The 27940-nt window shown below is 43.0% G+C and overlaps 10 protein-coding genes across 14 annotated transcripts; 2 read left to right on the forward strand and 8 right to left on the reverse strand.

Annotated features, from left to right (window-relative positions):
* Positions 1-2148: 2148 nt before the first annotated feature.
* RB195_022480 (uncharacterized protein) lies at positions 2149-11546 on the forward strand (the record flags this gene model as incomplete). Of its 3 annotated transcripts, none has more annotated exons than XM_064209615.1 (6): positions 2149-2294; positions 2349-2493; positions 3642-5538; positions 5648-7738; positions 7816-10959; positions 11202-11290. In XM_064209615.1, 6 exons carry the CDS (start codon positions 2149-2151, stop codon positions 11288-11290), a joined length of 7512 nt encoding a protein of 2503 aa, XP_064065495.1. The 3 variants fall into 3 exon arrangements, with proteins under 3 accessions (XP_064065495.1, XP_064065496.1, XP_064065494.1); XM_064209614.1 differs by lacking the exon at positions 11202-11290 and having other exon boundaries at positions 7816-9653; positions 9730-9762; XM_064209613.1 differs by having other exon boundaries at positions 7816-11546.
* A 2603-nt stretch (positions 11547-14149) lies between these two features.
* Positions 14150-14440, forward strand: RB195_022481 (uncharacterized protein; the record flags this gene model as incomplete). Its single annotated transcript, XM_064209616.1, has 1 exon — positions 14150-14440. The coding sequence occupies one exon, from the start codon at positions 14150-14152 to the stop codon at positions 14438-14440; it is 291 nt and encodes a 96-aa protein (XP_064065497.1).
* Positions 14441-15687: 1247 nt separating this feature from the next.
* RB195_022482 (uncharacterized protein) lies at positions 15688-16068 on the reverse strand (the record flags this gene model as incomplete). Its single annotated transcript, XM_064209617.1, has 1 exon — positions 15688-16068. The coding sequence occupies one exon, from the start codon at positions 16066-16068 to the stop codon at positions 15688-15690; it is 381 nt and encodes a 126-aa protein (XP_064065498.1).
* Positions 16069-16128: 60 nt separating this feature from the next.
* On the reverse strand, positions 16129-16383 carry RB195_022483 (uncharacterized protein; the record flags this gene model as incomplete). Its single annotated transcript, XM_064209618.1, has 1 exon — positions 16129-16383. One exon carries the CDS (start codon positions 16381-16383, stop codon positions 16129-16131), a length of 255 nt encoding a protein of 84 aa, XP_064065499.1.
* An 18-nt stretch (positions 16384-16401) lies between these two features.
* On the reverse strand, positions 16402-16812 carry RB195_022484 (uncharacterized protein; the record flags this gene model as incomplete). Its single annotated transcript, XM_064209619.1, has 1 exon — positions 16402-16812. One exon carries the CDS (start codon positions 16810-16812, stop codon positions 16402-16404), a length of 411 nt encoding a protein of 136 aa, XP_064065501.1.
* RB195_022485 (uncharacterized protein) lies at positions 16402-18432 on the reverse strand (the record flags this gene model as incomplete). 2 transcript variants are annotated; one of them, XM_064209621.1, is made up of 4 exons in its annotated part: positions 16402-16910; positions 17059-17146; positions 17215-17767; positions 17888-18432. In XM_064209621.1, the coding sequence occupies 4 exons, from the start codon at positions 18430-18432 to the stop codon at positions 16402-16404; spliced, it is 1695 nt and encodes a 564-aa protein (XP_064065500.1). The 2 variants fall into 2 exon arrangements, with proteins under 2 accessions (XP_064065500.1, XP_064065503.1); XM_064209620.1 differs by lacking the exons at positions 16402-16910; positions 17059-17146; positions 17215-17767 and having other exon boundaries at positions 17884-18432.
* Positions 17194-17667, reverse strand: RB195_022486 (uncharacterized protein; the record flags this gene model as incomplete). Its single annotated transcript, XM_064209622.1, has 1 exon — positions 17194-17667. The coding sequence occupies one exon, from the start codon at positions 17665-17667 to the stop codon at positions 17194-17196; it is 474 nt and encodes a 157-aa protein (XP_064065502.1).
* A 5908-nt stretch (positions 18433-24340) lies between the features above and the next one.
* RB195_022487 (uncharacterized protein) lies at positions 24341-24925 on the reverse strand (the record flags this gene model as incomplete). The annotated part of the gene is made up of 1 exon (XM_064209623.1): positions 24341-24925. One exon carries the CDS (start codon positions 24923-24925, stop codon positions 24341-24343), a length of 585 nt encoding a protein of 194 aa, XP_064065504.1.
* Positions 24926-25258: 333 nt separating this feature from the next.
* Positions 25259-27629, reverse strand: RB195_022488 (uncharacterized protein; the record flags this gene model as incomplete). 2 transcript variants are annotated; one of them, XM_064209624.1, is made up of 4 exons in its annotated part: positions 25259-25394; positions 25496-25597; positions 26304-26767; positions 27510-27629. In XM_064209624.1, the coding sequence occupies 4 exons, from the start codon at positions 27627-27629 to the stop codon at positions 25259-25261; spliced, it is 822 nt and encodes a 273-aa protein (XP_064065505.1). The 2 variants fall into 2 exon arrangements, with proteins under 2 accessions (XP_064065505.1, XP_064065507.1); XM_064209625.1 differs by lacking the exons at positions 25259-25394; positions 25496-25597 and adding an exon at positions 27283-27432 and having other exon boundaries at positions 26222-26767.
* On the reverse strand, positions 25730-26083 carry RB195_022489 (uncharacterized protein; the record flags this gene model as incomplete). Its single annotated transcript, XM_064209626.1, has 1 exon — positions 25730-26083. One exon carries the CDS (start codon positions 26081-26083, stop codon positions 25730-25732), a length of 354 nt encoding a protein of 117 aa, XP_064065506.1.
* Positions 27630-27940: the final 311 nt, after the last annotated feature.

Consider the following 27940-nt stretch of genomic DNA (forward strand, 5'->3'; position numbering starts at 1 on the left):
CCTTAAGTAGTACGATATAATTTATAAAGGGACGTTCGCTCATGAAACGAGCACATATGTCTAGACTTGGGAATGTAAAAAGTTGTCTTAAAGGCATCACCCCACGAATCTGAGGTGATACGGATTTCAGGTGGAGTATTCATATACGGCATAGTAGATTATGGAGAAGGGGATGATTTCGTTCATTTCTTCCGTAAAAAACGGCCCGAAAGATGCGGCGCGTGCACAAGGCTGGCGCGCTCCGATCGAACTCCTTGTAGAAAATAGCGCGCCGAAACGCCCGAAGCCGTATCTTCAGGGCCGTTTTTACGGCAACTAGAAAGAAATGGACGGAATCACCCTTCTCTCCACAATCTACTGTGCCGTATATGAATACTCCACCTGAAATCCGTACCACCTCAGATTCGTGGGGTGATGCCTTTGAGTGCAGTAAAGGGTCGCTTTTTGTATGACAGTTGAAATAACCACAAAGTCGGAACTCCCGCGAAAGAAAGAAGGAAGAGTAGAATGAACAGAGAGAATCAGTAGAAGGAACAGACAAGAAACACAAGAAATAGACATCTCAGTTTTCCATTCTCCAATCTGCAAGTGAATAAAAGTTTTTGCAAACGCACTATTTATGGTTGTAAACTTGGCTGCCTCATTTTCGAAATTTGACATGGTTAAATTGAAGAGTTTCGAGCGTGTTCCGCCGTTGGGATATCAGTCCAATTGTACCAGTCCTTGTTTCGCTTAGTTGCATGCAAAGCTATGTAAAATAGATTTCTGCAATTGGTAAAAACTGATATTCTGACGAATTCAGGATTAAATTCTAGAAAAAAAGTATAGGAGCATCACATGTGGCAGCAATAATACGAAGAACTGTAGCTGTTCTCATCCTATTTTATGAATTCCGTAGAGATGAATGACAAGGGGCGTGGATTTCTTTGTCCCACTACGTATTATTCACCTCTTCCTTCTTCAACCTTTCCTTTCACCAGGTTCGTGTGAGAGACAGACATTAACACATGCACATGTCCGTAAGTGGCAAATTTACTTCATAAGATGCTTTCTTACAGTTTCCATTCAACATTTACTTCACTTTCTTCATGCTTAATTTTGGTGAAGCATCCACATCTCTTGTGTTTTACAGGGTTTATGTTAGTAGCCTCAGAGATGAGAGGGAACACAAGTTTACTGTTTCGACATCACTGACATATATCGAAGAAAGGCAAGCGACTTCACCAAGTGATGACAGTTGTCTGGAGAATGTATTGCAACTGTAAAATCACCTTACTGAGAAAGCAAAAATGAGACTTCGAGTGGTTAAAATGTCCCGAAAATGTCTTTTTTATATACTGATCGTGTTGTAATATAAGTTAGCTGCGGACCGCGTAAAGGACACAATTTTGTTTCGATTTGTCCACGTATGCGCAAATGCTGCAATATAAGTCTCGGACTGCTTGACTAATCTATTAGGTGATGCTTTCACGTTCACGCTGATAGCAGCAGACACAGCCCGGAAATACCAGTAATGACGAATAAACTTTATGTGTGTCATTAAAATTTCGTGAGGAGGTTAGGTTTTTTTCTTCTCGATATGTTACAGTATTTCTTCATTCCGTTGAGCATCGATGATGCACGGTGCTGCGTGGGGAAGGTTTCACGTATGTCCATAATTTGATAGTCAAAGTAGGGTAGAGTAACATGAAAGAAAACTGATAAAAAAAACGGATGAAGAGATCAGTTATGCGAATGCCATAAACAACGAGTCAGACAGAGAGATAACTAAAGGAATGAAGATATTTAATCAGGAGATCGGGAAACCTACAAATCTTTACTTTCATTAACACGAGAGAGCTATGTGGAACGGGTTTTGGCAATTTATTTCGCTTGATATGTACATGGAAATGCTAAATTCCCCGGCGATTAAACTTATTTTTTGCATCCAGCGCAGAACGTACCATCAGACATCACCGCCTCTGTAACGGCATCAAAGCAAAACAGCTCGTTAACGGATTTCTAATGTCTCGGAGACATCTGAAAACGTGTAATGTGTATCGACTCGTCCCTCATTAAGCATTCATTGCACGATCCTCCCACTATAATCCATATTGCGTTAAAGTAGTAAATCTGCCCATTCGTGAGTTTTGAACAACTTTTACAGCTATGCGCTCCTCTAAAGTTGGAATTGCAAGAATGCCGGAAAAACGAGACAAGCAAACAACCGGGCGCAAACTATCAACAACCTCAAGATCTACGGTGCATTCTTCTGAGAGTCAGCCATTCGACGCTCCGGATACAGCCAGTGCACGGTAATGAAGTGCTACGGTGACGTAGCGAATATTAGCTCAACTAAAGTCATTTAGGAAAAAACTGAAGGAGTACCAACAAATATTCAGCATGTTTGACACTGATGGATCTGGCGCCATAGGAAACGCCGAACTGAAGCAAGCGATGCTTAGTATAGGAATTCACGCGAACGAAGCAGAAATAGACAACGTAATAAGAGAGGTAGGAGTTAGAACTATTTTCCTCAGTTCCAAGTTCACGAGGCTGCAGTAATTTGTCTGCCTGTTGGCACATCATTTCATAATACTGTGGTCCGGATTTCTATCTTCGTCACATATTTGACCTCTTTTTAACCAGGTGGTTTTCGGGATCCAGAATTCAGAAATGGAGACTAGTGACATCCCAAAGGGATAGAAAATAACTAAAGACAATTATTTTACGCTTTGTTGCTTAATTTCAGTTCCTTCACACAACCATAGATTCACGATTGTTTTTCTTAATGTTTTACTCATTGATTTGCGGTGGGAAATGAGTAGTGTCCTGACATTTGTATCAGGACCCGAATTCTGCGTTGTTATGCTATAATTTTGGCGCTGTATCATATATCCATTATACAAACATTCGGCATTGTAAAGAGTTATATTTCGACGGTCATCTTATCAAGATGACCTCCACGAAGTTTGTTTATTCTACGATTGCTCATTATGGCTAATTTGTTAACGACCGCCCACAACGGGCTTATTCCTGTGTTTCATGGCTCCCAGTGAGCACATCGCTTTCGCCTATCAATAACTTCTTCGCCTATCAATATCGCCTTTGCCTATCAATATCGTCTTTGCCTGTCAATATCGTCGTCGCCTATCAATATCGTCTTTGCCTGTCAATATCGTCTTCTCCTATCAATATATTCATCGCCTATCAATAACGTCTTCGCCTATCAATAAATTAGTATACTACTACCACTGAACCACCTGTACTCTGAGGCAACGACCTTATCGCTTTACTAATAGGGCATAAAGAAGGATCCGTATAAATCCTTCGCGCCAACACATTTTGGTGCATCGGCTAAATAAAAGCCGAGATCCTCAAACGGATCATAAAGTCCAGCCCACCCTTCGCTGGCAGCAACAAATTCATTGTTGCTTAATAAAGTCCAGCCCACCCTTCGCTGGCAGCAACAAATTCATTGTTGCTTAATAAAGTCCAGCCCACCCTTAGCTGGCAAAAGCAAGCTAATAGCTACTTAAGCATATCTCTCGTGCAGTCTAAGGTCACTGCTTATAGCGTATCAACGCTACGATTGCTCTCGCGTCACAATGACACTTGTTTTTCACAAAAGGCCGATATTGCTGAGTGCAAAAACGCTGCAGTCACTACTGGATAAGTACAGTACTTACTCAGATGAGATAAAACCATCAGGAACAGATGAGGAAAGGTACGAAGAGTATCTCAGTGCCGCAAATTTGCTATCTGGAAGCATAGAGACAATCAAAATGAGCAGAAACGCTCTTCAGGCATTGATAGATAAATTGCAAAAAGAATATGAAGAAGCAAGATCTAAGGGAAATAAAAAAGACCTCACAAATGAAGTTGAGGAGATTGAAAATGACACGCAATTCAATGAAAGGATTGCAAAGGCAAACGAAATGGTATATATACTAAGTGCCAGAGTCACAGAAGCACGGAATCACATGGGAAAACTTGCAAGGAAGATGGGAATAACTCATAGAGAGCCCACAAAACAAAAACCTGCAAGAATAAATGAAACTCACGCAGATCAGCAGACCGCAACAGAGTCAACTGCGACTGAGGAAACCGAAGAAGGTTCTTCACAAAATGACGCCATTTGGCTCTCGGAAGACAATTCAAATTCGGAAAAAAGTAGAGAAGACGATGAAGATTTCATATGTCGTACTCTCAAACCAAGGCAACTAAGTTTGCCACGATTCTACGGGGACGAAGAAGAGTTCCCTGAATTTTGGGCAATATATGAAACGCTCGTTGACCAAAGTAAGGTTTTAAGTACAGTCGAAAAAATGCTGTTACTTAGAGATAGCCTCAAAGGGAGAGCAGAAACAGCCATAAAAGGCATACAATTGATCCCACAAAATTATAAGTGGATGATTAATGCTTTGAAAAAGAAATACGGTAATAAACCGACTAACAGAGCAAAAATAGTGCAAAAATTAATTAATTTGCCAGCAGCAAAGAATGATGCTGATAGCTGTATGAACACGTTCGACAAAATTCGAATGCTCATGAATCAAATGGTCTCTGCAGGCCAAAATATACCACAAATGCAAGATGCGATGTGGACAGAGAAAATTTTGGAGAAATTTCCTTACACTATAGTGAAAAACGTTCTTGTTACAATTCAAGATCAAGATGAAGTGAAAATAGAAGATGTAATGGATCATCTTGAGAAGGAGATTAATGCAAAAAAGTTTGTAGACGCACGTTTAAAAGGTCGTGTAAAATTTGAAAACCATCCGAACCGAAGACAATACGGTGTGGATGTTACAGAACCCCCAAAATTGGGAAAAATTTGTCGTTTTTGTGACAACTCAAATCATATATCAGCGAACTGCCGAACAATCACTGATATCAAATCAAGGCGAAATATGGTGAAAGAAGCCAGACAATGCTGGAAATGTTTCTCAGAAGAACACAGCAGTTATGACTGTCAGAAACCAAATTGTCCTAAATGTGGCAAAATGCACGATGTAAGCCTTTGCATTTCCACTTCAAATGATGGTACCAGGACAAGATATAGCGCTGGTGACCGATCGCGCAATCAAAGCTCCTCCAATACCGTACCAGTTCCAAGAAATAACACTACTACTCGGAATCAATACGGCAATGGCCGCAATAATGGTAACGTCCGCAACAATCAGCAGACAAATCCTCATACAGCTGATCACAGTACTAACCACTCAGCCGAAGGTTCCGTGTACATTGACAAAAGAAAAGAGCAAGTAGTCCTGATGACTGCCGAAGGAAATGTTTGGAATAATAACACCAGACAATTCGAAAAACTCCTGTTTTTCTTTGACACTGGAGCTCAAAAAACCATCATTAGAGAGCAGACCGCAAGGGAATTTGGTCTTCCAACTCAGAAAACCGAAATCTGCACAATGTCAGGTATAGGTGGACATACCGAAAAATATCAAACAAACATTGTCCCCCCTCAAAATCAGCAATGCCTTTGGCAAGGAGATCCATATGACGATTCAAACCAAGCCAATTATCACCAATGGCTTTTCGTCTGTACGTCTCAACGATGCAGATAAACAATACCTCCAAGACAATGAGATTTGCATAAACAATCCGAGAGTTCGCGGTGAACATCAAAACCCGCAAATATTAGTCGGTCTAGATAACTATTACGACCTCGTAAACACAGTTGACACTATAACTTTGCCATCTGGATTACGCATTGCGCGTACGGTATTCGGGCCAACGGTACACGGCAAAGGGTCAATCAATTCGCAGCAAGAAGCGACAACGATAACACATGGCCTCAGCCTCGTTCAAGAACAGAATGAATCAGAAATTCTACAGAAGTTGTTCGAACTAGATGGTTTAGGAATATCATCAGAAGAATGTACTAAGAACGAAAACACATTCGAGTACTTCAAAAGCTATTCGAAATCAATATCGTTTGAAAACGGCGTTGTAACCGTACCCTTTCCCTTGAAAGATAATGTCATCGACCTAACGGATAATTACGGAATAGCGTACCGTCGATTGATTTCGTTACAAAGACAACTATCAAATAATATCCACCAACGTGAGTGGTATAACAAAATAATGAACGATTATATCCAAAACGGAGTTGTCGAATTAGTCCACGGACAAAATAAAAATTCGGCCGGCACTTACTACATGCCACATTCCGGAGTTTGGAAGCCAGAAAAGGCAAAACCATTGAGGATAGTATTTGATGCTTCCTCTAAGAGAGTCGGACAGCTTTCGCTGAATGATGTGATCTACACAGGAGAATCCTTCGTGAACAAAATTCATGATGTTCTAGTTGCAAGTAGAACCAGTGGAATTATTCTTTTATGCGATATTGAAGCGGCTTTCACGCAAATCAGACTAGTGGAAGATCATAAAGATTTGTGTCGGTTTTTATGGCTGAAAGACATGAATAAGCCTCCAAATCGAGACAACATAGCAGAATACAGATTCAATCGTTTGCCCTTCGGTAACACCTCGGCACCAAGTATTCTTAACATGGCCATTCTGGCATATTTAAATCACAAGAATACTCCGCTCTCACTGGAGATTGCAAAACATATTTATGTGGACAATATTCTCTTATGCGCCACCACCAAAGAGGAAGCACTAGAAAAATATACTGCTTCAAAGAATATTTTCCGTGAAATCGGCATGAATTTACGAGAATATATTTCAAACTCTGCTGAAGTTAACAGAGCTATCCCAAAAGAGGATAGAGCGCCCACAGACAACATAAAACTTCTTGGCGTCAAATATGACACCAAATCGGACGAATTTGTGATGAAAGTTACAATTCCACAAAAAGAAAAACTAACCAAACGCGATATTGTAAGCCAAATAAACTCGATCTATGATCCCGTAGGCCTCGCAAGCCCACTGATTATCAAACTGAAGTCTCTAATGAGAGAAATTTATGATACAGGGATAGAATGGAAACAATACGTTCCGCAAGCGCTGTGTATTAAATGGAATTCTGTAATACAAGAGATAAACAATGCATGTATAAGGGTCAGTCGACCATTGCTACGTTCTCCCACGTCTCACACCTCAAGAATTTCCTTATGGGTGTTTTGTGACGCCAGCAAAATGGCAATATCGACATGCGCATATCTGAGGTGCGAAAACACTAATGAGATCACTTCATTGATTAGTGGAAAGAGCAAGCTAACACCAAAAAAGATCCAGCAGACTATACCACGCTTGGAATTGTTGGCTATCTTAATAGGACTGCGAATGGCGAAAACCATTCTTGATTCAATAAACATTGAAATTATTTCCGTAAATGTCGCCAGTGATAGCGAAATAGCACTTCAGTGGATAAGGTCTTCACGCAAACTTCCGATATTCGTGACTAATCAGAAGGATCGCATTTTGAGATTGAAGACTCAAATCGAAGTCAAATCCATCCCAGTACATCTATTTCATGTTCCAACACATCATAATCCAGCAGACGTTGGAACTCGAGGCACAACGGCAAGCCTCATCAGTAATCATGATTGGGTGAGAGGACCCAGATGGCTAGAGCACGACCAGCAAACTTGGCTTATTCGATCCATAGATAACCTCAGCTGTGATCAGTTTTACGAAGAAATAGAGGACAATCAACATGTGAATGTTGAAACCACAAACGAGTCAGCGGAATCATCCCGTTTAATAATAGATCTAGCTCGTTTCTCTCGCTACAAAACAGCTCTTCGAACATTCTCAGTTGTTGGAAAATTGCTGAGTAAATGGGTGAAACGGTGCAATTACACCAGGTCAACATCGATTACGCTAAACGTACTCTCCTTTATACAAATGAAGATGTCATTGCTGCGGAGGATATGGAGATCTCTGAGAAACTCATCTTAGCAGCTATTCACGAAAACATCAACGTGCAAAAATTGCAGAAACGATTCCCAAATCAGAAGATTATCAGAGACGAAAAAGGTATCATTCGATACAAGTCACGCATTCAGAACGCCAATTTGCCATATGATGCAAAAATGCCAATTTTCATTCCGAATTACTCGGAACTAGCCAGGCTAATCATTCATGACCTGCATTATGGAAACGCACACTGCGGCAAAGAACAGACATTAGCGCTGGCAAGACAACGATTTTGGATTCCCCAGCCATCTAGAATGATCAAGAAATATCTGCGTACATGCATTACGTGTAAGAAATGCCACGGATTGCCATATGGAGCACCAGAGATGCCACCATTACCAACAGATCGGGTAATAGTAACCAAACCCTTTGCCAATGTTGGATGCGACTATATGGGACCATTTGAGTCAAACGTCAAACAGAAAATGTACGTCTGTTTATTCACATGCCTCACTACCAGGGCTGTGCACCTTGAAGTGGTCGAAAATTTGTCAGCGGGTGCATTTTTAAGCAGCTTCATCCGTTTTATATCTCGAAGAGGTGTTCCAAAACTCATCCGAACTGATTGCGGAACGAATTTTAAATTGGGATCAAAAGTGATTGAAAATTTGTTCCTAGAAAATGATGAAAATGGTAGCTCCGTGATGAGCTACAGTGCCTCAGAAGGCATAAAGTGGATTTTCAATCCACCTGCTTCACCATGGATGGGAGGCGCATGGGAAAGAATGGTTGGCTCCGTGAAAAGATGCTTTCAAAAAAGCATTGGACGTAAAAAATTGTCATTTGAACAAATGACTACAGTAATTTCAAGAATTGAAGCGATAATTAATACTCGCCCGTTGACAAAAGTAAGTGCAACGGATCTTGATGAAATACCGATAAGACCTATCGATTTCCTACAAGGAAATCTAAAGTACTCTATTCCAAGCACGCAGTTACAGTGCGGTAATGGCGATACAGTATATGATCCCGAGTTGCTTCAGACAGTTGCGCAAGCACAGGAAGCATTAATGTTTTCGGAAACGATCGCTACAGTATTTTGGGAGCGATGGAACAAAGAGTATCTTACATCCTTGAGAGATAACCAGAGAGTGCTACTAAAACAACCGCGGCATGTGAAAAATACACCGCAAATCGGAGAAATTGTACTTATTGAGCAAGAATTTCTTCCACGTGGTAACTGGATGTACGGCAAAGTACTAGAAACAGTACCAAGTGCAGATGGTCTTGTAAGATCAGCGAAACTCCTTACGCCAAACAAAAGAGTTATCCAAAGACCACTCAACAAGTTGTATCCCTTAGAAATACGTAGTTCTGTGGGAGACTCACATCTAGAACTCGAAAAAGACTCCACTTCTGAGCGGGAGATACACCAGAAAGAAAGAGTAGATTCAGCAGAATCATCTTCCCGCAGAACTCGTCCAACTAGACAATCGAAAACACATGCCTTGAAAGTCATCCAAGAATTTGAAAGAAGTCTTGACCGACCCTCTACTTCTTCAAGTAGACAGGTATCCACATATCTGCTGATGGCTATGTTGGCATTATCAACTATATGTCCAGTGACAGCGACAGCACATGAGAACAACTCAATAAAGTGCAACGAAGGAAGAGTAGAAATAGTGCCTCCTTCATCAAGATTTGAGCTTTGCATCAACGCAATGTGCAGAATTATGTCTAACGTATCGAAATCGTATATATTTGAATTGGAAAAATCATCATTAGATGAAAATAGCACGATTACGTTACGCTCTGAATGGGAGAGCTCAGTGGTCTTCTCGACTATGCAGTGCGAACCGCCAGACTTTTGCGAAAAATCGGCCTTGCTGATGAGCAAAGATCTTATAGGTAATCCTCACTGTTGGCCACTTGGAGCCATAATCACCTTAACAGTGTTAGTTTACCTTTCGATCAATAGCATCATGTTGATCATATGGTTAATTAAATGCACACGAAATGCAAAACGGAAAGGAACTCCGAATTCCACATCCGAAGAAGAAACAATTCCAATGAGAACATTCAATCCACATCCGATCAATATACCGTCCGCCTTGTTGATTTGTGTCACACTCTTGGCACTAGCAAGCAAGGTAATTACTTGCCAGCATGGATATATGAGGCATAGTGTAGAGGTAGTCTGCGAAAATCGCGGAAATTGCACTTATAATTACAACGAGGAAGTTCTATTCAATAGATTCAACTCCAATCTTTGTATTCAGCTTAATCATGCTAATAAAACGATCGGACTTATAAAGATACGTTCAAGACCAATGAAACTGTCCTGTTCCAAAGTTTCATTATTCTTCACTAGAGAGACGAAACTCAAGATCTACCACACAACGAGATGCTCACAAATGGGCTCTTGCACTCAGTCTAAGTGCAGTAGAATTAGGCTGGACGAAGTAATTCCTGAGTTCAAAAGATCATCTCCATATCCAGGATACTCAATTTGTGGTAGCACATGCGGCGGTATAGCATGCGGTTGCTTCCTACCATTTCCAGCATGTACGTTTCTGAGGATTGCTCATGTTCCGAAGAAGACGCAGACTGTCTTTGAAGTAGTAAGTTGCATGGAATGGCAACCAGTAATCCAAATTGACGTCGATTTCATGCTTTATAATAAAGGAAAGCTGAAATCTTTCAGTTTACAACCTTATGTTACACAAAAGTATGATGAACTGTCACTGACAGTCATTTCTTTGCAAAAACCTCATTCTCCATTGATGGACAAAAGATTCGCTGTAACCCCAATGGAGGCTATGATGCTACCAGATCATTATCAACTTCCCGTTGAATGCGAGTCAGAAGCATCTGCTCTTGATGCCTTTGTGAACTGCACAAATCGCATGATCTGTTCTTGCGAAAATATGAAAGCACCGCAAACATGTCAGTGTCCACATGATTCACTCCAAAATTTGAGGAAAGAAGTGTCAAATGTAATGCCCATACGCACTCCGTTCACAGAAATCTTCAGTGATAGCAAAGAAATCTATGCGCTCTCCAAGCAAGGAGAGATCACTCTCGCAATAGAATCCAATTTGCTTATTGGCGGCACTGAGTTCATAATCAATCAACCATGTGAGATCTCGGTTCGTGGGGTCAAAGGGTGCTACAGCTGTAGCGAAGGCGCAAGAATCGATTTCCTTTGCAAGTCATCAATAAACTCGTGGGTTACAGTACAGTGCGAGAATCACGTTTTCCCCATTGAATGCGGCCCAACAAATACTTCCGTGCAAGTTATTTTAGACTTCGAATATTCGGTAGTATCACAAGTGTGCCACACATCATGTGATGGCAAGAATGTTACCTTTGATCTACAGGGAACACTCTTGTACCATCCAAGAAGCAAGAGAAATTTGCTCTCGCAGACAGAAGTGCAAGAGCTACATGCAAAGAATTCATTACTTAATTTTGATCTGCCTGATCTAAATCCACTAATGAATACCATAAAAATGCACTGGCATATAGCCTTTACCGCTTGCGCCACATTGGCCTTAGCCACTGGTTTGACGTACTTATTCGGACCCACAATGGTCTTAATGATAGCCAAAATAACGCGGTCACTAACAGTCAGCATAATCAAATTCGCTTGGAGAATGGTTTGCTTGGTACTGAACCTATTTGGCAAGATCACTGCGTGGATAATTTGCAATTACAGGCAATAATCAAGCTCGAATCATACATCATATCATCGTAATAAGCACATTTAGTGATAAAAGAAAAATAAAAACTCAAAAAAGAGTACTAATTCTACTAGTAAGCCTCCGCCGCCCAAGGCCGCACATTCGAATAATAGGATGTGTCAGCTCCTGGAAAGGATCAACTATGAATTCTCGTAGTTGATTCTCGGATTCCGAATAACGACGCCAACGCCAACGAGCCGCAATGGAACGATGCCGATGCTATCTCCAACAAACTGCAATGGAACGACTCCACCGCCGCCGCCGACTCCAACAAGCTGCAGTCGAATGAAGCAAATAGTGAAACCTATCGTCCGGTGATCATTGGCATTTGACTCGTTTCAATAATTTTAATTGTGTGGCCCGGAGTGTCCTGACATTTGTATCAGGACCCGAATTCTGCGTTGTTATGCTATAATTTTGGCGCTGTATCATATATCCATTATACAAACATTCGGCATTGTAAAGAGTTATATTTCGACGGTCATCTTATCAAGATGACCGCCCACGAAGTTTGTTTATTCTACGATTGCTCATTATGGCTAATTTGTTAACGACCGCCCACAACGGGCTTATTCCTGTGTTTCATGGCTCCCAGTGAGCACATCGCTTTCGCCTATCAATAACTTCTTCGCCTATCAATATCGCCTTTGCCTATCAATATCGTCTTTGCCTGTCAATATCGTCGTCGCCTATCAATATCGTCTTTGCCTGTCAATATCGTCTTCTCCTATCAATATATTCTTCGCCTATCAATAACGTCTTCGCCTATCAATAAATTAGTATACTACTACCACTGAACCACCTGTACTCTGAGGCAACGACCTTATCGCTTTACTAATAGGGCATAAAGAAGGATCCGTATAAATCCTTCGCGCCAACACAAGTAGGAAGTGAAATGTCATCAAGAAAAATCTGGAGAATTGAATGTATTAGCCATCCATATCTCCTATAATGACATATGTGTAGAGAATTACTTCTCGTGAGGAAAATTCAGATTTACATTTACCAATTATTTTTTTACTTCTGCGACTTCGTGAAAACTGCTCAAGCATTATCATTCCAATTTCATCATAATTCCCAAATTGTTCAACATTAATCTGAGCTCGTTTCTCTCGCCGTAAGTTCTCAGTAAACATTTAAAGTGAGGCTCTTTTTCAAACTTCTATCAGATTGGTTTCTACAGAATCAAACGTCTTCTTGTTGCCTATAACAGTTCTCACTTTATTTTAGAAAGAAATATAAGCATTTGCTGAAAGATTCTGGAGTCTGCTTGCTAATGACGTGCGAAATAAATTTAAAAAATATTCAAACTCGATTTTACAACTAAATTTTTTCTGAGCAAAATCAAAACTCTTCTCGCCTTCTTTCTCAACAGTTAACAAACATGGAAGGATGTGGTAACACGAAATGACGTGAACGTCATCATCATAGTGAATCATACTGATGAAGATATCATCACGGAATTATTAACCATACTGATAAAGACGAGGATTCTACGCCAGATCACGTGGACAAGCCACTGTCCAAATACGCGTATTTAATTTCTGAAGAAAAAGTATTTAACAGACACGAAGAGGGAAACGTATGTATAGACGAATGGACATAGATTTGTGTGAAACACTAGAACGCAGTTCATGTCAGTGCTTTCTGGGGTCAGCACGAATGACTGATGACGCAGAACCTTCTTCAGCCCACGTCATTGCATTCTCGGGCCAACATCCCTCACTGAGGTTGGAGAACCCGTCTCATCCGACCTCACTATGTTCTGGCGACGGCGTATGTGATCGATGGCTTACGACCGTTCCCAATGCATTATGCGCCTACGCGCTTAGTTGACGCCGTGGAACTCGGTGGTTTCTGATATCGGCCCACCTAAATGACGCCGTTGAACACTTGACGCCCCACATTTGTTACGATGAAACAAAAATTAAATAAGAGAGTTCGGTATAGATACACCTAATTTTAGCAATTTTCACAGAACACTGGAAAAAAAAAACTAGAGCAAATGACACCTTGAATGACACAAAAAAATACAGAGTAGTTAGAAAATAAGGAGATTACCAAATAAGCGAATAAACTCTGCCAACAAACGCAATGAAAAGTGAGAACCTTCAAACAGAAGGGGTCTAAGGATTGAACATATTCATGTCGCCCAATAATAGGTTCTCCAGAGTCTTCTTCTTACCATTAAAAGATTGGTTACTTTTTACACTAAAAAAAGACTTTTGAAAGCTAAGGCACATCTTTTCTCCTAAGAGCTCAGGTAACAGATAGAAGCAAAATATATAAGAGCACCTAGTCTCTGTTGTGCCACCATTGTGGTGCAAATGGTTCGATGTCCTCTCATGATCTTCTTTGCTGTTGGAAGCAACGTAATACGGCATGTCATGCGGCCGCCAATATCAAGTTTAAGGCGTTGGGCAAGGGGATAACTATCCACACCACTGTCAACAACTGATTAGGTGTATTGACGAGGGGAACTTTTTTCCAAGTGATCTGCTTGCTACACACCGGACATCCGCGAGCAACATCGACGACAATTTGCGCAGTCTCCTGGAGCGAACATCACCACATCATCACGGACGATGGCTGCACAACTCAGCGTTGCTATAGGTTCATATTCACGATCTAGGAAAGGTCTGCCGAGGTGGGTACCCCCACTGCCGATTGGCACCAACCATTCATGGCGGGTGAGCACCTGTCACTCTGCTGCTCTGCTCGTGCCGATCAACGCCGGGCTACGCCAAGTTCTTAACGCTGCAACTACGCGAGTTGAACGTTGCGATTCGAGAAATGCGACCGAAGCGTGTCGACATCCATCTCCTCCACGACAATGCCCAGCTGCGCGTCGTTTCAGCCACTCGCCACCAACTTGAAGATTTGGGTTGGGAAACGTTTCTCCAGCTACACATGAGTATGTATATCGCCAAATTTGCAAAGCATAAAGCAGTTGTTTGACTGTACAAATATGCTGAACTTCTTTGTTTAGATCAATTGCAGATCGCGAAATTATCAGATTCCCATCAGGTTCAAATACTTTCTTTTAACCTTTTTCGAACATAAAGTTCCTTTTTTTGAATCTCCAGAAAGCTAATAAATTGTGATTTATAACTCTCTCCTGCCCACTACGTTTTCTGACTTTTTTTTACGGCTTCACCGCAATAAAATATTTGACGATGGCAATTGCGCCCTGAAATTTTGTTGCAGAGTAAACATGTGATGATGTTAAGGAATTCAAACTTAACATGACAAAGGGAATTGAATGCGAAATTTTATTTTGCGTCTGATCTTAGCATCACCTGAAAAGCAGGCAAACAGAAAGATCTAGCACTCAGTAAAGCGGAGAAACACGGCTTGCATAGCGTTTCTTCCAAATGTGCACTTCAGTGTGTCCACTCCCCTATACATTATCTGGAATATTACCCTCACCCTTCAGTACGATTATGACTACGACATTTCATGTTAGCACGTCATACATGCTAGGTGTAGAGACAAAAGACGATGAGAGCATTGATCTTGTAGCGGTATCGTACAAATTGTTTGTACAAAATCAAGTCTAAACATTAGTTGAATGTAGTGCTGACATCATTAGCAAGAAGACTGGTAGGTTTCTCAACAATGCTTATATTTCTTAAGAAGAGCGAGAAGAACCGTTGTTAGCAACAAAAACAAGTTTAGATGTGTGACAGGAATTTATAGGAAGTACTACTTCAAATCTTTCGTGAGCACTAAAGTTGAGCGGAGCGAGAGCCGCAAGAAATCTGAAAGTCAGTCATTAGTCGGACGTTCAGACCGATTTTTAATAAATGGATGAGTTTTTCCTTCCAAATTGTAACGCCGATCACTACTTTAATTTTACCATTGTTTCGCTATCATTACGACTACTTTACTTTCATCTAATTTATATTCTTAGCCGGACCGAAGGCGATGGTATATATGACATAATTTATAAATCGCATTTTCTAGTCTCCGTCTATAGTTCTAGTCGTTATTCGACGTTGCTGCCCAAATCCACTTTCTAGGGACGAGATAAGATACTGATGAATGAATAAACATATGAATAACCTCTTTCAATAATTATGACCATTCAACCAAAAAGAAGTAATGGAATACATCACCTTGATCACCTTGACTCCCGTTGATCTTCGAACTGGTCGAGCGGGCGCCAGTAATTCTTCCATTTGTCCCGATCGCGTGCCAGAGTAGCCCAGTGGTTCCTCCTTTCGCGTGGGACACGAAGAGCATCATATTTTTCTTTCAAGGACTTCGTGAAGAAATCTGACCATCGGGTCGGCGGTCTTCCTGTAGTGCGCTTAATATCGCGGGGAACCCAGTCGCTCACGGCTCTGGTCCAACGGTTGTCATCAAAGCGCATCACGTGTCCGGCCCACCTTATTTTACTTTCCTTGGCAAACGCGGCGGCGTCTCTAATCTTCGATCGCTGACGTAGGAGGGAACTTCGAATCCCGTCCCTCACTTGCGTGAAACGGGATACTCCTAGCATCACTCTCTCAATTGCGCGTTCAATGACGCTCACCGCGTTTTCTTCCTGCTTGCGAAATGCTCAGGTTTCCGAAGCATAAGCAAGCATTACGTTGAAGAGGTGAGCACGGAGCCGGATGTTCCTGGTCTTCTTCACTACATCCTCAACGCTCTTGTATGCTCCCCAAGCCGCTCGTCTCCTCCTGCCCAACTCGGGGGTCAGGTCGTTCATCATGTTCAGTTCCCGACCCAGATAAACGTAGCTGGTGCATTCGGATATGTTCGTTCCGTTGAGCGTGAATGGGGCATCCGAGACCCATCCGTTCCGCATGGACATCGTCTTTTGTAGATTCAGCTAAAGACCGATGCATCCACATGTTTCGTCGAATTTGGTCAGCATTCGTTCCGCTTGGCTGATGCTAGGTGTTACCAGTACGATGTCATCAGCAAAGCGCAAATGGTGTAGCTGCCGACCATCAACCTTCACTACCATGTCGTCCCATTCCAATTTTCGCATTGCGTTCTCGAGGGTGGCTGTGAATATTTTGGGTGAAATTGTATCACCCTGTCGGACTCCCCTCTTCACGTCAATGATGATGTTCTTGTAGAATGGCAAAATTCCGGTCGTGAAGTTACTGTACAACTCTCGAAGTACCTTTATATGCTGAGTAGGGACGCCTTGGTTGTCCAAGGCTTCCACGACCGCTTCCGTCTCAACCGAGTCGAAAGCCTTCTTTAAGTCGATGAAGGTGAGACAGAGCGGCATCTTGTACTCTCGTGATACCTCGATGAGTTTCGAAACAGTGTGAATGTGGTCAATCGTGCTGAATCCTTTTCGAAACCCTGCTTGCTCGCATGACTGTCCTTCATCCAAGACTTTTTCAATCCTATTAAGGATTACTCTTGTAAAGAGCTTGTAGATGACGGACAGTAGGCAGATTGGACGATGTCATGTGGATCTCCCTTTTTATACAACAAAAAGGGTCTTGCTGGTCTTCCACTGTTTAGGAACCTTGCATTCCGACAGATAACGTGTAAAGAGCCTCGCCAGGATGTTGATGAGTACTGGCGGAAGGTTCTTCAGGTGTTCTGGTCTTATTCTGTCGGGACCGGGTGCCGTACGAATTCTTACCGACATGATAGCTTGTCATATTTTGGAAGAGGGAACCTTTAGAGTGACATGTCCATCAGTCCTCAGATGGTGAGGAGGCAAGTGGACATGGCTGTCGAAGAGATCAGAGTAGAAGTCGTAGATGATTTTCTCCATCCCCCTTCTCGATGAAATGGCTGTTCCCTTTGGGTTCCGGAGAGCAGTCATCCTCATCTTGCAACTGGCGAAGTCTCGACGGGTATAGCGGATGCTTTTACCCGCCTCTGCAGCTTCAACCAGCACTTCTACTCTTCTCTCTTTAAGGTCTTCCTTTATCGCCTCTCGGCAAAGCCTTGCGAGCTCGGACGTGAGTTCTTGGTTCCCTGCGGCTCGTGCTGCTCCACGCTGGCGTATCAGCTCAAGAGTTTCAAGAGACAGACGCCTCCTGGTGGTTTTAAAACTCTCAGCCTTCTTCGCGCAGTCGTGAAGGTGTTCGACAAGCCGGTCATATTCCTCGTCGATGTTGTCCATTGCAGAATCTTCCCAAAAGCCGGCTAGCGTAGCGAAGAGATCCCACTTGATGGTAGTCCTAGGATTTCTCTCTCTGAACTTGGCGGCTTTCTCTGCTCTCCTGTGAAGGAAAATCTTCCTCGGAGGAGGCGATGGTCCGATTCCGTATAGAACTTTGGTACAACACCGACGTCCGTCAGGCAGAACCTTTTATTGACGATGATGTGGTCTATTTCATTACCCTCCACCGGGTGACTCCCACGTCCAGCGTAAAGAAGAGGGCTTCTCAAATTGCGAGTTCCCATGGATGGTCTTGATGAACTCGGAGAGCCTCTCTCCCTGGTCATTCCATTGTAGGCCGTGGGTCCCGATGTGAAGTTCCTCCGGCGTTCTTCTTGGGCCAACCTTAGCGTTGAAATCGCCAACTATGACCTTGTAGAAGGCATGATCTTCTTGGTAGAACTTCTCCAGGTCCATATAGAAAGCTTCGACTTCTTCTTCTTCGTAGCTTGATGTTGGAGCGTAAACGACGAAGATAGTCAAAGCTGGTATTGGGCCACATCTTCTCATCCGCAGACGTCCGATTCGGGTCGTAAGTTGTTCGAAAGAGTCGATGTTTAATGCCATACTCGTGTTGACGAGGACACCAACTCCACGGACTCCTCTACTGTCGCATGTTCCTAAGAACAGTTCTTCTCCAGTTTCATATACGGCGTTGAGAGGGTGACGTCGTCTCGTCTCGGTCAGTCCGATGACGTCGTACTTGATCTTCTTGGCTTGCATCATCAGATCTTCGATGGCCGCTTCCTATGCAAGCATACGTGCGTTGCAAGTACAGATCGCCATCCTAGTCCTTTTCCGTTTTGGTAGCCTACATGACTCCTGCAACCCCGTCCTACCTGGCGCTACCGTACCAGGCTTTCCTCCGGAATCAGGAGACTCTTTTCTATTACTGTGTTTTGCTTAAAAATTTTAAAACCCATGGGCAGGTTGCAAGCCTCTAGTCCCATGAGTTTCTGGGAGAACTTTCGTTCTCCCGGTGTGGACATGTGGAGATTATTTGTTGGAGGCGACTCCAAACCGCCTCCCTTGCACCTCCCAGTCACTTGATTGCAGGCTTTTGGCCGGACCGACGTGCGGGATACAAGGATGTCATGAGTCAGTTCTGGCTCAGCAGAAACAGGGAGTCCATTCTCTGAATCCACCTGCGTCTCTGGGCAAGCGCAAGGTCGCTTTTGGTCCGCGATTAGCCCCCTATCCGCCACCCGGGGACGCGCCACGTAGCCTCGCGACTAACCGGCTGTGATCCCTCTAGTGAGGGAGATCTGTGGAATGGAATACATGGAATACATGAGGAGAAAAAAGGGGCGTAGATTCAGAAGCAAACACTTAGCATGTAGCATATCAAAAATAACATTTTTATTTCACAAAACAATCTTTTCACGTTTAAGAAGTTTTGATCACAACTCGATATCTTTAGTTCCTTGTGCAGCAACCGCACATTTTTGCTGTAACTGTTCTTTAATCAGTAACAAAATGACTTTTCTTTCACTAACATTCCGGTGAAATATTTTGGCGCCCACAAAACAACAGTAAACAATCCCTACGGGGAACCTCAAAGTCACTAGAAAGTGGCTCTGGGGCAACAACGCCAAACTATTTATAGTCGGGTCAAAACGACATAAATCACGAGTGTGGTTGCGGTGCACTCACGTACGCGCTCGAAACGGTGCTGTGGAAGTTACACCACGCTTCTAGCCGCCACGCTCCACCGAAGCGCCTCGAGAGAAGCCGCGTACACAATTGCGTACGTGCTTCATGTCGTTTTGACCCTACTATATACACGGAAACAACCACCTGCGATCATACTTTATAATGACGTGTTTAGTCTATCTGTGTGTGTTTATCTGTTTGTCACGAGAATACTTCATAAAGATGTAAAATTTCACCCCGGTGAGAACCGTGTCGGAGCCATACACCTGTTAGGCAAGTACTCTGCCACTGAGCCACTACTAAGAACCGTTCAAAAGCATATGAAACACTTGATAGGACAGGTTGCTTTTAGTCATACGTTAAGGAGAGCATAACAACCTTTATCAGCATGTTCACGTCCAATTTTGCAGAGCAGTAAAAGTAATCAGTCCTTTGATCATACTGACAGATTTTAGCTTTTGTTTTTGTTTAGTGCAATAACAAAATCACATACTTATCACACTCTCTTTCGAAATAGTACTTCTGAAGTTTTTCAGAGGTGGAGTATCTTTTTTCTTGCAGAACTCAAAGAAAAAAAAAACAACTAAGAGATTGTGATTTATGATTCCTCTCCCGCCAATATCCTTTATGACGACTTCTCAACGTTTTGCTGATACAGCATACCTAGGAATAACAATTACGTCCCTAAATTTCGTTTCAGAGAAGACATGTTATGATGTTCAACAGCTTAATTTAAACACGCTAAAAAAGGATTATGTTTGAAAGCTTGTTAAACGTCCAAACCTCACATTAGAAAAAAGTTTCTTCTTCTTTTTTTTGAATGTTTTCGTTTTGTTCTGCATTTGCACAAAGAGTTCTTTTGTTTCTTAGGTAATTTTTCTATGTGGACTATGTTTGCTACTTTGGATCTGTTTTTTGTTGTTAAGAATTGCAAAATTTCCACTGTTTAGGCTTTTCATGTTGTTGTGAAAAGAAAAATCTTAGATTAAAGGTAGAACAAAAGTTCGTTTCTATTTTTTTGTGGTGTCTAAGGTGAGATCCTGAAAAGTGTGTTTGGGGTAAGAAGGGCGGCTCGACGTTTAATGAGCGGGTTGGTGTCAGAAAGCAGTGATCCGTGTTTCACGATGCTGAAGTTGTGCATAAGCGCCAGAAGGTAGAGATATAGGTGGGACGAATCCCACAACGTTAAATTGTGCGCTCACACAAGAAAACACCAAGATGGGTGGTAGGAATTCTGCAGCGTCAGATAGATGTACCTGCGCGAGAAGGCAGAAAGATGTATTAGAGTGGGTTCTACTTCATCTTTCTGCTTTCTGGGGCTCAGATTGGGCACGTAGGCCAGAAGGCCGTAGCATTGGGTAGCAGGAGTCTAACTGCGCCAGTCAGCCATGTTGGCACCAGAAGGCAGTGGGACGTGTCCCGCGACGTCATGTAGATATTGCTATCAGAAACTGGAGAAAGACGGGAGACGGGTCCGAAGGCGTAAAATTGGTGCGTTGGCGGCAGAAAAAGTTGAAATTGGCGCAATCATTGGTGCAACAGCACCAGGCAAAATTGGAAACAGGCATGCAAGCAGATGTTTAAATAGTAGCTAACAGATTACGAGAACTGACGTGGAACGTTAACTTTGTCACTATGATGATGACGTTTACGTCGCTTAACGTTACGCATCATTCTTTGTTAACTGTATGAGAAAAGGATGATAATATGTAATACTTCAAATAATGTTTTTAAATTCAAGCCGTACCGAAGGGATATAGGTGAAATATCAAGTTTGAATACTCTCCAAGTGAAGTACTAGCAATCCCTTTGGGAAAAAAAAACTATTGAATAAATGCTCAAATATACAAAAAGAACGGGGAAAAACGTTGAGAAAAGAAGGAAAACTCAATTGTTCAGCAAATATTTACAGAAAGTGCCACTACATTTGACTTTTATTGATCAGAGAGGGCGACTGAAGCGAGAACCACAACTCCAAAGTCCGGCATTAGCCGGATATTCGAACTGGAAATATATAAAAGGATAACGTCACTGGTGTATCAATCCACTTGGAATGCGTCAACGCAAGCTTTACTGCAATTGGTAATCGCTGAGGTTTTGGAATGTGTGTTGACTTGAAGGCATCACTCCACTAATCTGAGGTACGGATTTCAGGAGGAGTATTCCCATATGGGATAGTAGATTATAGGGAGGAGAGTGATTCCGTCCATTTCTCCCTAATTGCCGTAAAAAACGGCCCGGAAGATACGGCTTCGGGCGTTCTGGCGCACTTTTTTCTACAAGAAGTTCGACCGGAGCGCGTCAGCCTTGTGTGGCGCTGCATCTTCCGGGCCGTTTTTACGGCAAGTAGGAAGAAATGGACGGAATCACCCTCCTCTCCAGAATCTACTATTCCTTATAAGAATACTCCACCTGACATCTGCACCACCTCAGATTCGTGGGGTGATGCCTTTAAACAATGATTTGGGGGGACAGCCAATAATCAAGGCAGAGTTTCTATTCTCCCAGACAAGTCTGGTATCAATTTATCGACCCCGAAGGGATGAAAGGCTTGGTTTGCACTAGGGCATTTTCGAAACATCGACCGTGTGGCCACAACGGACCTCTAACCACACCCACCCCGGAAATATATATCCGTAGATAATTGTAGTCATTTTTCTATGTGGCTACTCCAAAACCACTTTCTAAAATTTCGAAGGCTCGCTAATGAATGAGTAAATATATCGCTATCCGAATATGAAGGTGATTTTTTTGAAACGCTGTCCCATTTTCCTGGAATGGGAAACTTGTCAAAATCCCAATTTTTGGTCGCGCCCGAAAAAAAGTGTGTGATCTTGAACAAAATTCAATAACTCAGAGTACCTTAGTACGGAGCAAATCATCTTCCAGTATGTTGTAGCCGAAGATTTCATCTATCAGATGCTGAATTAATCGATTTCCAGGGTCTCGCCGTTTTCCAAAATTTTTGATGGATCGAAGATGGGAAAATGTCATTATTCCCATCTTTGCCCCTTAGGACCTGCTTTCCTTGCGTCCTCTCCCTTCACTACTCTTAGATAGAAAAATCCCATCACACGCTTGACTCTGGCCCATAGTTCGGCTTAGACGCAAGTTTTCCTCACATAAACATTTTTGTAGAGTCCTAAAATTTGCTTGTTGAAGGAGACTACTCAATCACATCGACTTTCGTGAATCTCGAAGATTTTTTTCTATATTTTAAAGCTTGTCCTGTAGTTGAAAGAAAGCGTGAATAATTAGGAGAATGTGGAAGAGTGGCAAACTGTTTGGCCTACGTCGGTAAAAAAGTCTTTTTTTCGTGAAATGTGTTAAACGTCCAGCAGAAAGCGGCGTGAATTCTCCAACAAAATTCTGTAAAAACATGAGCTATAATCTTTTCCGGTCACTGTTTACCGATCACCCATAAACAAAGTATCGGTCACCAAAATACAACACAAACCCTAGAAAAAAATAGAATATGCAGGTTTGTTCTAATCTCTAAACTGTCGATGACATCAGCAGCGTTTAAAAAAGCCGAACAAATCGAACACGTCCACTAATTGGCTGTGTATTGCTGTATCGTTCTGTAAATCGTTCCTATCATAGTTGGTCTCACAACACACGGAATATATCGAGGTTTCGATGAGTCTGATGATGACCCCAAGTGCCTAGAGACTCTTCGGCCTACGGTTACCGCTGAAGTACGAGTTGCGTAGATGCGTCCGCCTTCGAAGAGCTGAAGGCGTGCACAGTGGCCGTACATTGTCAACAGGACCAGGGACGTCTATCTGATCAGCGTCTGATTCAGAGATGAGACCACAACCATATCAAAGTTCATGTTTAGTATGTAGAAAGCTTGGGAACTAGCCACCCAAATGAAGTATGAGTAGGGGAAAAGGCGCTCAAATTTGTCAAACGACGTAGGCTAGCTAATAAAGCATGTGGTCAAGAATTTTCTTGACACCAGTGGTAGCTTAGTGATACTATATAGTATTAAAGTATATTGCGGTATGCATAGATCATAATAACCTTCCATCGAAAAGAATAAGCCTGTGATGAAAATTAAAATGACACGAAATTTTTGTAATCAACACTATTCTATGGGTCATTTTCCTCCTGAAAATGATATCTGCTTGATATTCGAAGGAATTTCCGATAAATCGCAAAAAAAACTGTTTGTAAAATTACGTAAAAACTCTCGTAAAGGTTCAAAACTGGACGTAGATGAGACATACTAAGCGCAAAATAGGAACAAATCATACTACTGGAAGTGTTCCCTAACGTTACGCGTCAACAGGATGCATCACACCTCATTGGTTAACGATATACGAACTTCCAAAAGTCACAATGAGTAATGTAAAACACCGAAGTTGTAATTTTAGCTGCAAAAAACAGGAAATATTGTTGAACTAGAAAATCAACAAATAACGGCATGAAACATACTACTTTAGTTAAACTTTCAACTCCTTTCAAGCTGCAGATCTATACTTGTGAGAGAAAGCTGTTACTTTTCAAACATTATATTAATGTCAAGAGTGATGTATTCTTGGGGTGGAACTATTTGGGAACTCTTCTAATGCATACCCACCGTCTTTTCTTTTTCGTCTTCTGTCGAAAAAAAGCGATTTTGTTCTACATTCATTACTCTATCCTGCTGAATTTTTAATCTTCTGCCAACAACAGACCGAATTTTCCGTTGTCAAACAGTCTCTTCTTCAGCTTCTGTGGATAAGATAAAAGTCTTACCATTCTTTTGTGTTGCACGTTTTGTGTTGTATCTGTTGTGGATGCCGATAGAGCAGAAGACGAGAAGTTTTATTGAAGACGAACAGGGAGAAGAGAACATAACAAACATAACATGTCGACATAAAAACAACAGGGTGGTCATACAAGAATGCAACGTATACAATACGGGTTAACTCTAAGCGAATAATATGGTGAAATTCCCATCCTACAACACCTCCCCTTTCAAGTTATCCAATTCTTAGTGGGTCCACCTGCAGTCGGCGGCGGAGTTGTCGAATACGTTGCGGTCGTTGAGACCAGTCGGTGTTGCACCATCGTCCTTGCTCGCGGAGTCGAGTAGTGGTAGGTCGAACGCATCCAAGAAAGTGTTAGTCGCAGTTGTGCCGATCCTGGATCGTAACTGGTTTACGTACCGACTCCATAGTTCATTTCCACAGCGAACAGTGTAGGTTGTGTTTCCAACACGGCGTGTGATGAAACCGGGAGTCCAAGTAGCTTTCTGTCCTCGATAATCCTTGGCGAAAATCGTGTCGTTGATCTCAAAGTTGCGGCGTCGTGCTCCATTTCGACAATTGAATTGAAATCCCATTTTGACATCTTCTGTACCGTTTGTGAGATCTCTAGACGGTAACATTAGATCGAGTTCCGTTCGTAGTCGGCGTCCCAGGAAGGCTTCGGCAGGAGAACGCTGATCCGGTGTAGACGGGCAAGAAGTGGAACGATATGCCATCAGAAACGTCTGTAGTGCGTCCACTGTTGGTTCCTCCCCCTTCAGCCTGGCAAGTCCTCTTTTGAAGGTGTCCACAAAACGTTTTGCTTGCATTTCTTTGTGGATGGAACGGCGACGTGCGAATGTGCAAGATTCCTCGGGATCGGCAGAATGAAGTGAACTGAACGTGAATTGCGTTCCTTTGTCCGTGACGAGCGTCTCTGGATTTCTTGGCTGGCAAAGACAACTTGGTAAAGATGCACTTCATTACTTGCATGGTAGTTGTTGAGGAGATCAATGACATCTGGACGATTTTCGGCCACCTGGAGTAGGCGTCCAAGACAAGCAGATAATATCGTCCTTCCATCGGTCCAGCAAAATCAGCGTGAACTCAAGTCCACGGCGAGTGTGGTTGACTGTAAATCAGCTTTGATTTTCATCCTCAAATCATCCTTTTCCAAGGATGCACATCTTAGGCAGGTCCTGACGAGTTTTTCGATGTCGGAATCCATCGTGGGCCAATAGACAAAGCTTCTTGCGAGCATTTTCATCCTTGTTTGGCTTTAATGGGCTTTGTGTAGTGCTGAAAGGTCACGATGTCGAAGTGATTTTGGAATCACTATGCGGGATGCATTTAGCAGACAACCTTTGACTGTCGTCATCGGGATGCATTTAGCAGACAACCTTTGACTGTCGTCATGGTATTTTTGCGGTTGTCGTAGTCCCACAGAGGAGAATGGTGGTTGACTTTGGGCAAGTTTTCGGACTTCGTATAGTCGATTCAAGCTAAATAAGACGATGCGTAGCAGTCCGAATGGATTCGGTGGATACTGGAAGATGACGACAATTCTCTAAGAATTCAGAAGTGACATCAGCATCTACTGAGGCGATCACGTATTCCTCCGGTATCGATGACGTTTACGAGGCGAGGCGTGAAAGAGCGTCCTCTTGGCCGAAATCCTTTGTGTTGATGTACTCGATAGTGAAGCTGTAGTTGAGCAGCATCGTGGCCCTTCGCTGAAGACGGTTGGCACTGTAGACCGAAACTCTTTCCTTGCTTCTGAAGATTGCCAAAAGTGGTTTGTGGTCAGTCCTCAGCGTGCAATGTCGTACATGGATAAAACGACGGAACTTCTGCACGGCGAAAATAAGAGCGAGTGCTTCCTTTTCAATTTGGCTGTAGTTCTTCTGTGGTTGTGTCAGGCAACGGCTTGCGTGATAAATGACCTTCACGCATCCATCTGCGAAGCAATGTGAGAAGATTGTTCCCATTCCGTAGTTTGAAGCAACAGCAGCATCGGGAAACTTGGGTCAAAGTGGGTCAACAGGTGATCCGAGCTTGGGATTGCCTTATTCTTGTCGAAAGAAGAATGGCACTCTGGTGTCTATGTGTAGACAACATCCTTTTTTCTAGATAGTTTTGATCTTCTTCTTTTGGATAGCTTTTATCTTTTTTGGATCCGGGCGCCGTCCTTGTGCGTTGATGACGAACCCAAGGTAGGTGATCTCCGTCTGCAGGAAAGCATATTTGTCGAGTGGAACGCGGAATCCGTAGTCTTGAATCCGCTTGAATACGGCCTCTAGTCGGGCATTGTGTTCGCCGATGGTTCTGCCAGTAACGAACATGTCGTTGAGATAGGCGGCAGTTCCATCTAATCCAGCGATCAAAGTATCCATACATTGTTGGAATATACCAGGAGCTGGTTTCACTCCAAATGGTAGTCGGTTGAAGCGATACAGTCCACGGTGCGTGTTAATAGTGAATAGCTGCTTTGAGACGTCGTCTACTTCCAATTGGAGATATGCTTCGGCTAAGTCGAGCTGTGAAAAGTAGCGTCCTCCGTTGAGTTTCGTGAAGGTGTCCTCTGGGATTGGAAGCAGATGCTGGTTTTGTTCCAGTGCATCGTTCAGTCCGGTTGAGTGGTCTGCGCAGAGGCGGATCGATCCATTTTTCTTCTAAACGACGACGATGGGTGCTGCCCATTCTGAGTGATAAACGGGTTCCGGCACGTGTATAGACACAAGTCGATCGATTTCGGTTGAAATCCTTGGCATAGCAGCATAGGGCCCTCAGAAGGATAGGCTTGGAGTCAGGTTTCAGAGCGAGTTTAGCCTTTGACTTGGTACAACATCCCAGTCCAAAAGCGAAAACACCTGGAAACTTCTTCCTCAGGAGGGTTGCGAGAGAAGAAATCAAGGTGCTGAGCGTCCTTGAAGAGATGTTGCAGATGGAGCTCTCTGTCAAGTGACGAAACAGTGTCTCGTGTTGAGCGATCTAATCTAACCTCAACAGCGATGGCGTGTCAGCTACATGGCAAATACAGTGTCCTCGATGACCATCAATGATGAAGTTGCATTCGTAGCATCCCCGAACGTTGATAGGTTTTGTTGGCAGACTTCAGTGTCAGACGGGATGGTTGCAGCTTCGGTCGACCCATGGCGGTCCTGTCTGCAATGCTCAGCAATGCTACGTCTGCTCCAGTATCAAGACGCATGCGTACTGTCTTCGCATCAGTTTGTACTCTACAGTAGATGCGGTTTACAGCGACACCAGCATGAGTCGAAGCGATGATGACGCTGTTGGCAGATTTCCGCTTCTGCTCCGGATTCCGCCTCTTCTTCTCCGTGAAATTTTTGCAAAATCCTTGCTTGTGACCAGTGCGTCTGCTGTCGTGGCATCTCTTCACGAATGTGCAACCTCAGGACCAGTGATTAGCTCCGCACGGAAAACAAGGTGACGACGGTTCACGATTTCGGCTCTTTCGCGATTCCACGACGTTGACGTGCGGTAGACTTGATCGTTCGAGGAGTGCAGCATCCTGACGAATGTCGAGAACGTGCTGAAATTCAACAGCAAACTCCTTTAGCGTGGTTTGAAGGTTGTCCCCCATCTTCCGAAGGACACGAGCACGAACGTCGGCATCCTGCGGGGCGACAACTCCTCATATCCATATCCATACGAGGCATTTCATCTGCTCAGGTGTGACGTCGTTGAACTCAGCTATGGCATAGCGCTGATTGACCAATCCGGTGAAGTCGCGGAAATTTTCCTCATTTCGATGTGCCTTGATGTAGGCGTAGCGTCTCCCGAATACTGACGTATTATGTCTAAACAATTCGTTCAGAGCA

This window comes from Necator americanus, chromosome X (assembly GCF_031761385.1).
Source record: "Necator americanus strain Aroian chromosome X, whole genome shotgun sequence".
NCBI lineage: Eukaryota > Metazoa > Nematoda > Chromadorea > Rhabditida > Ancylostomatidae > Necator > Necator americanus.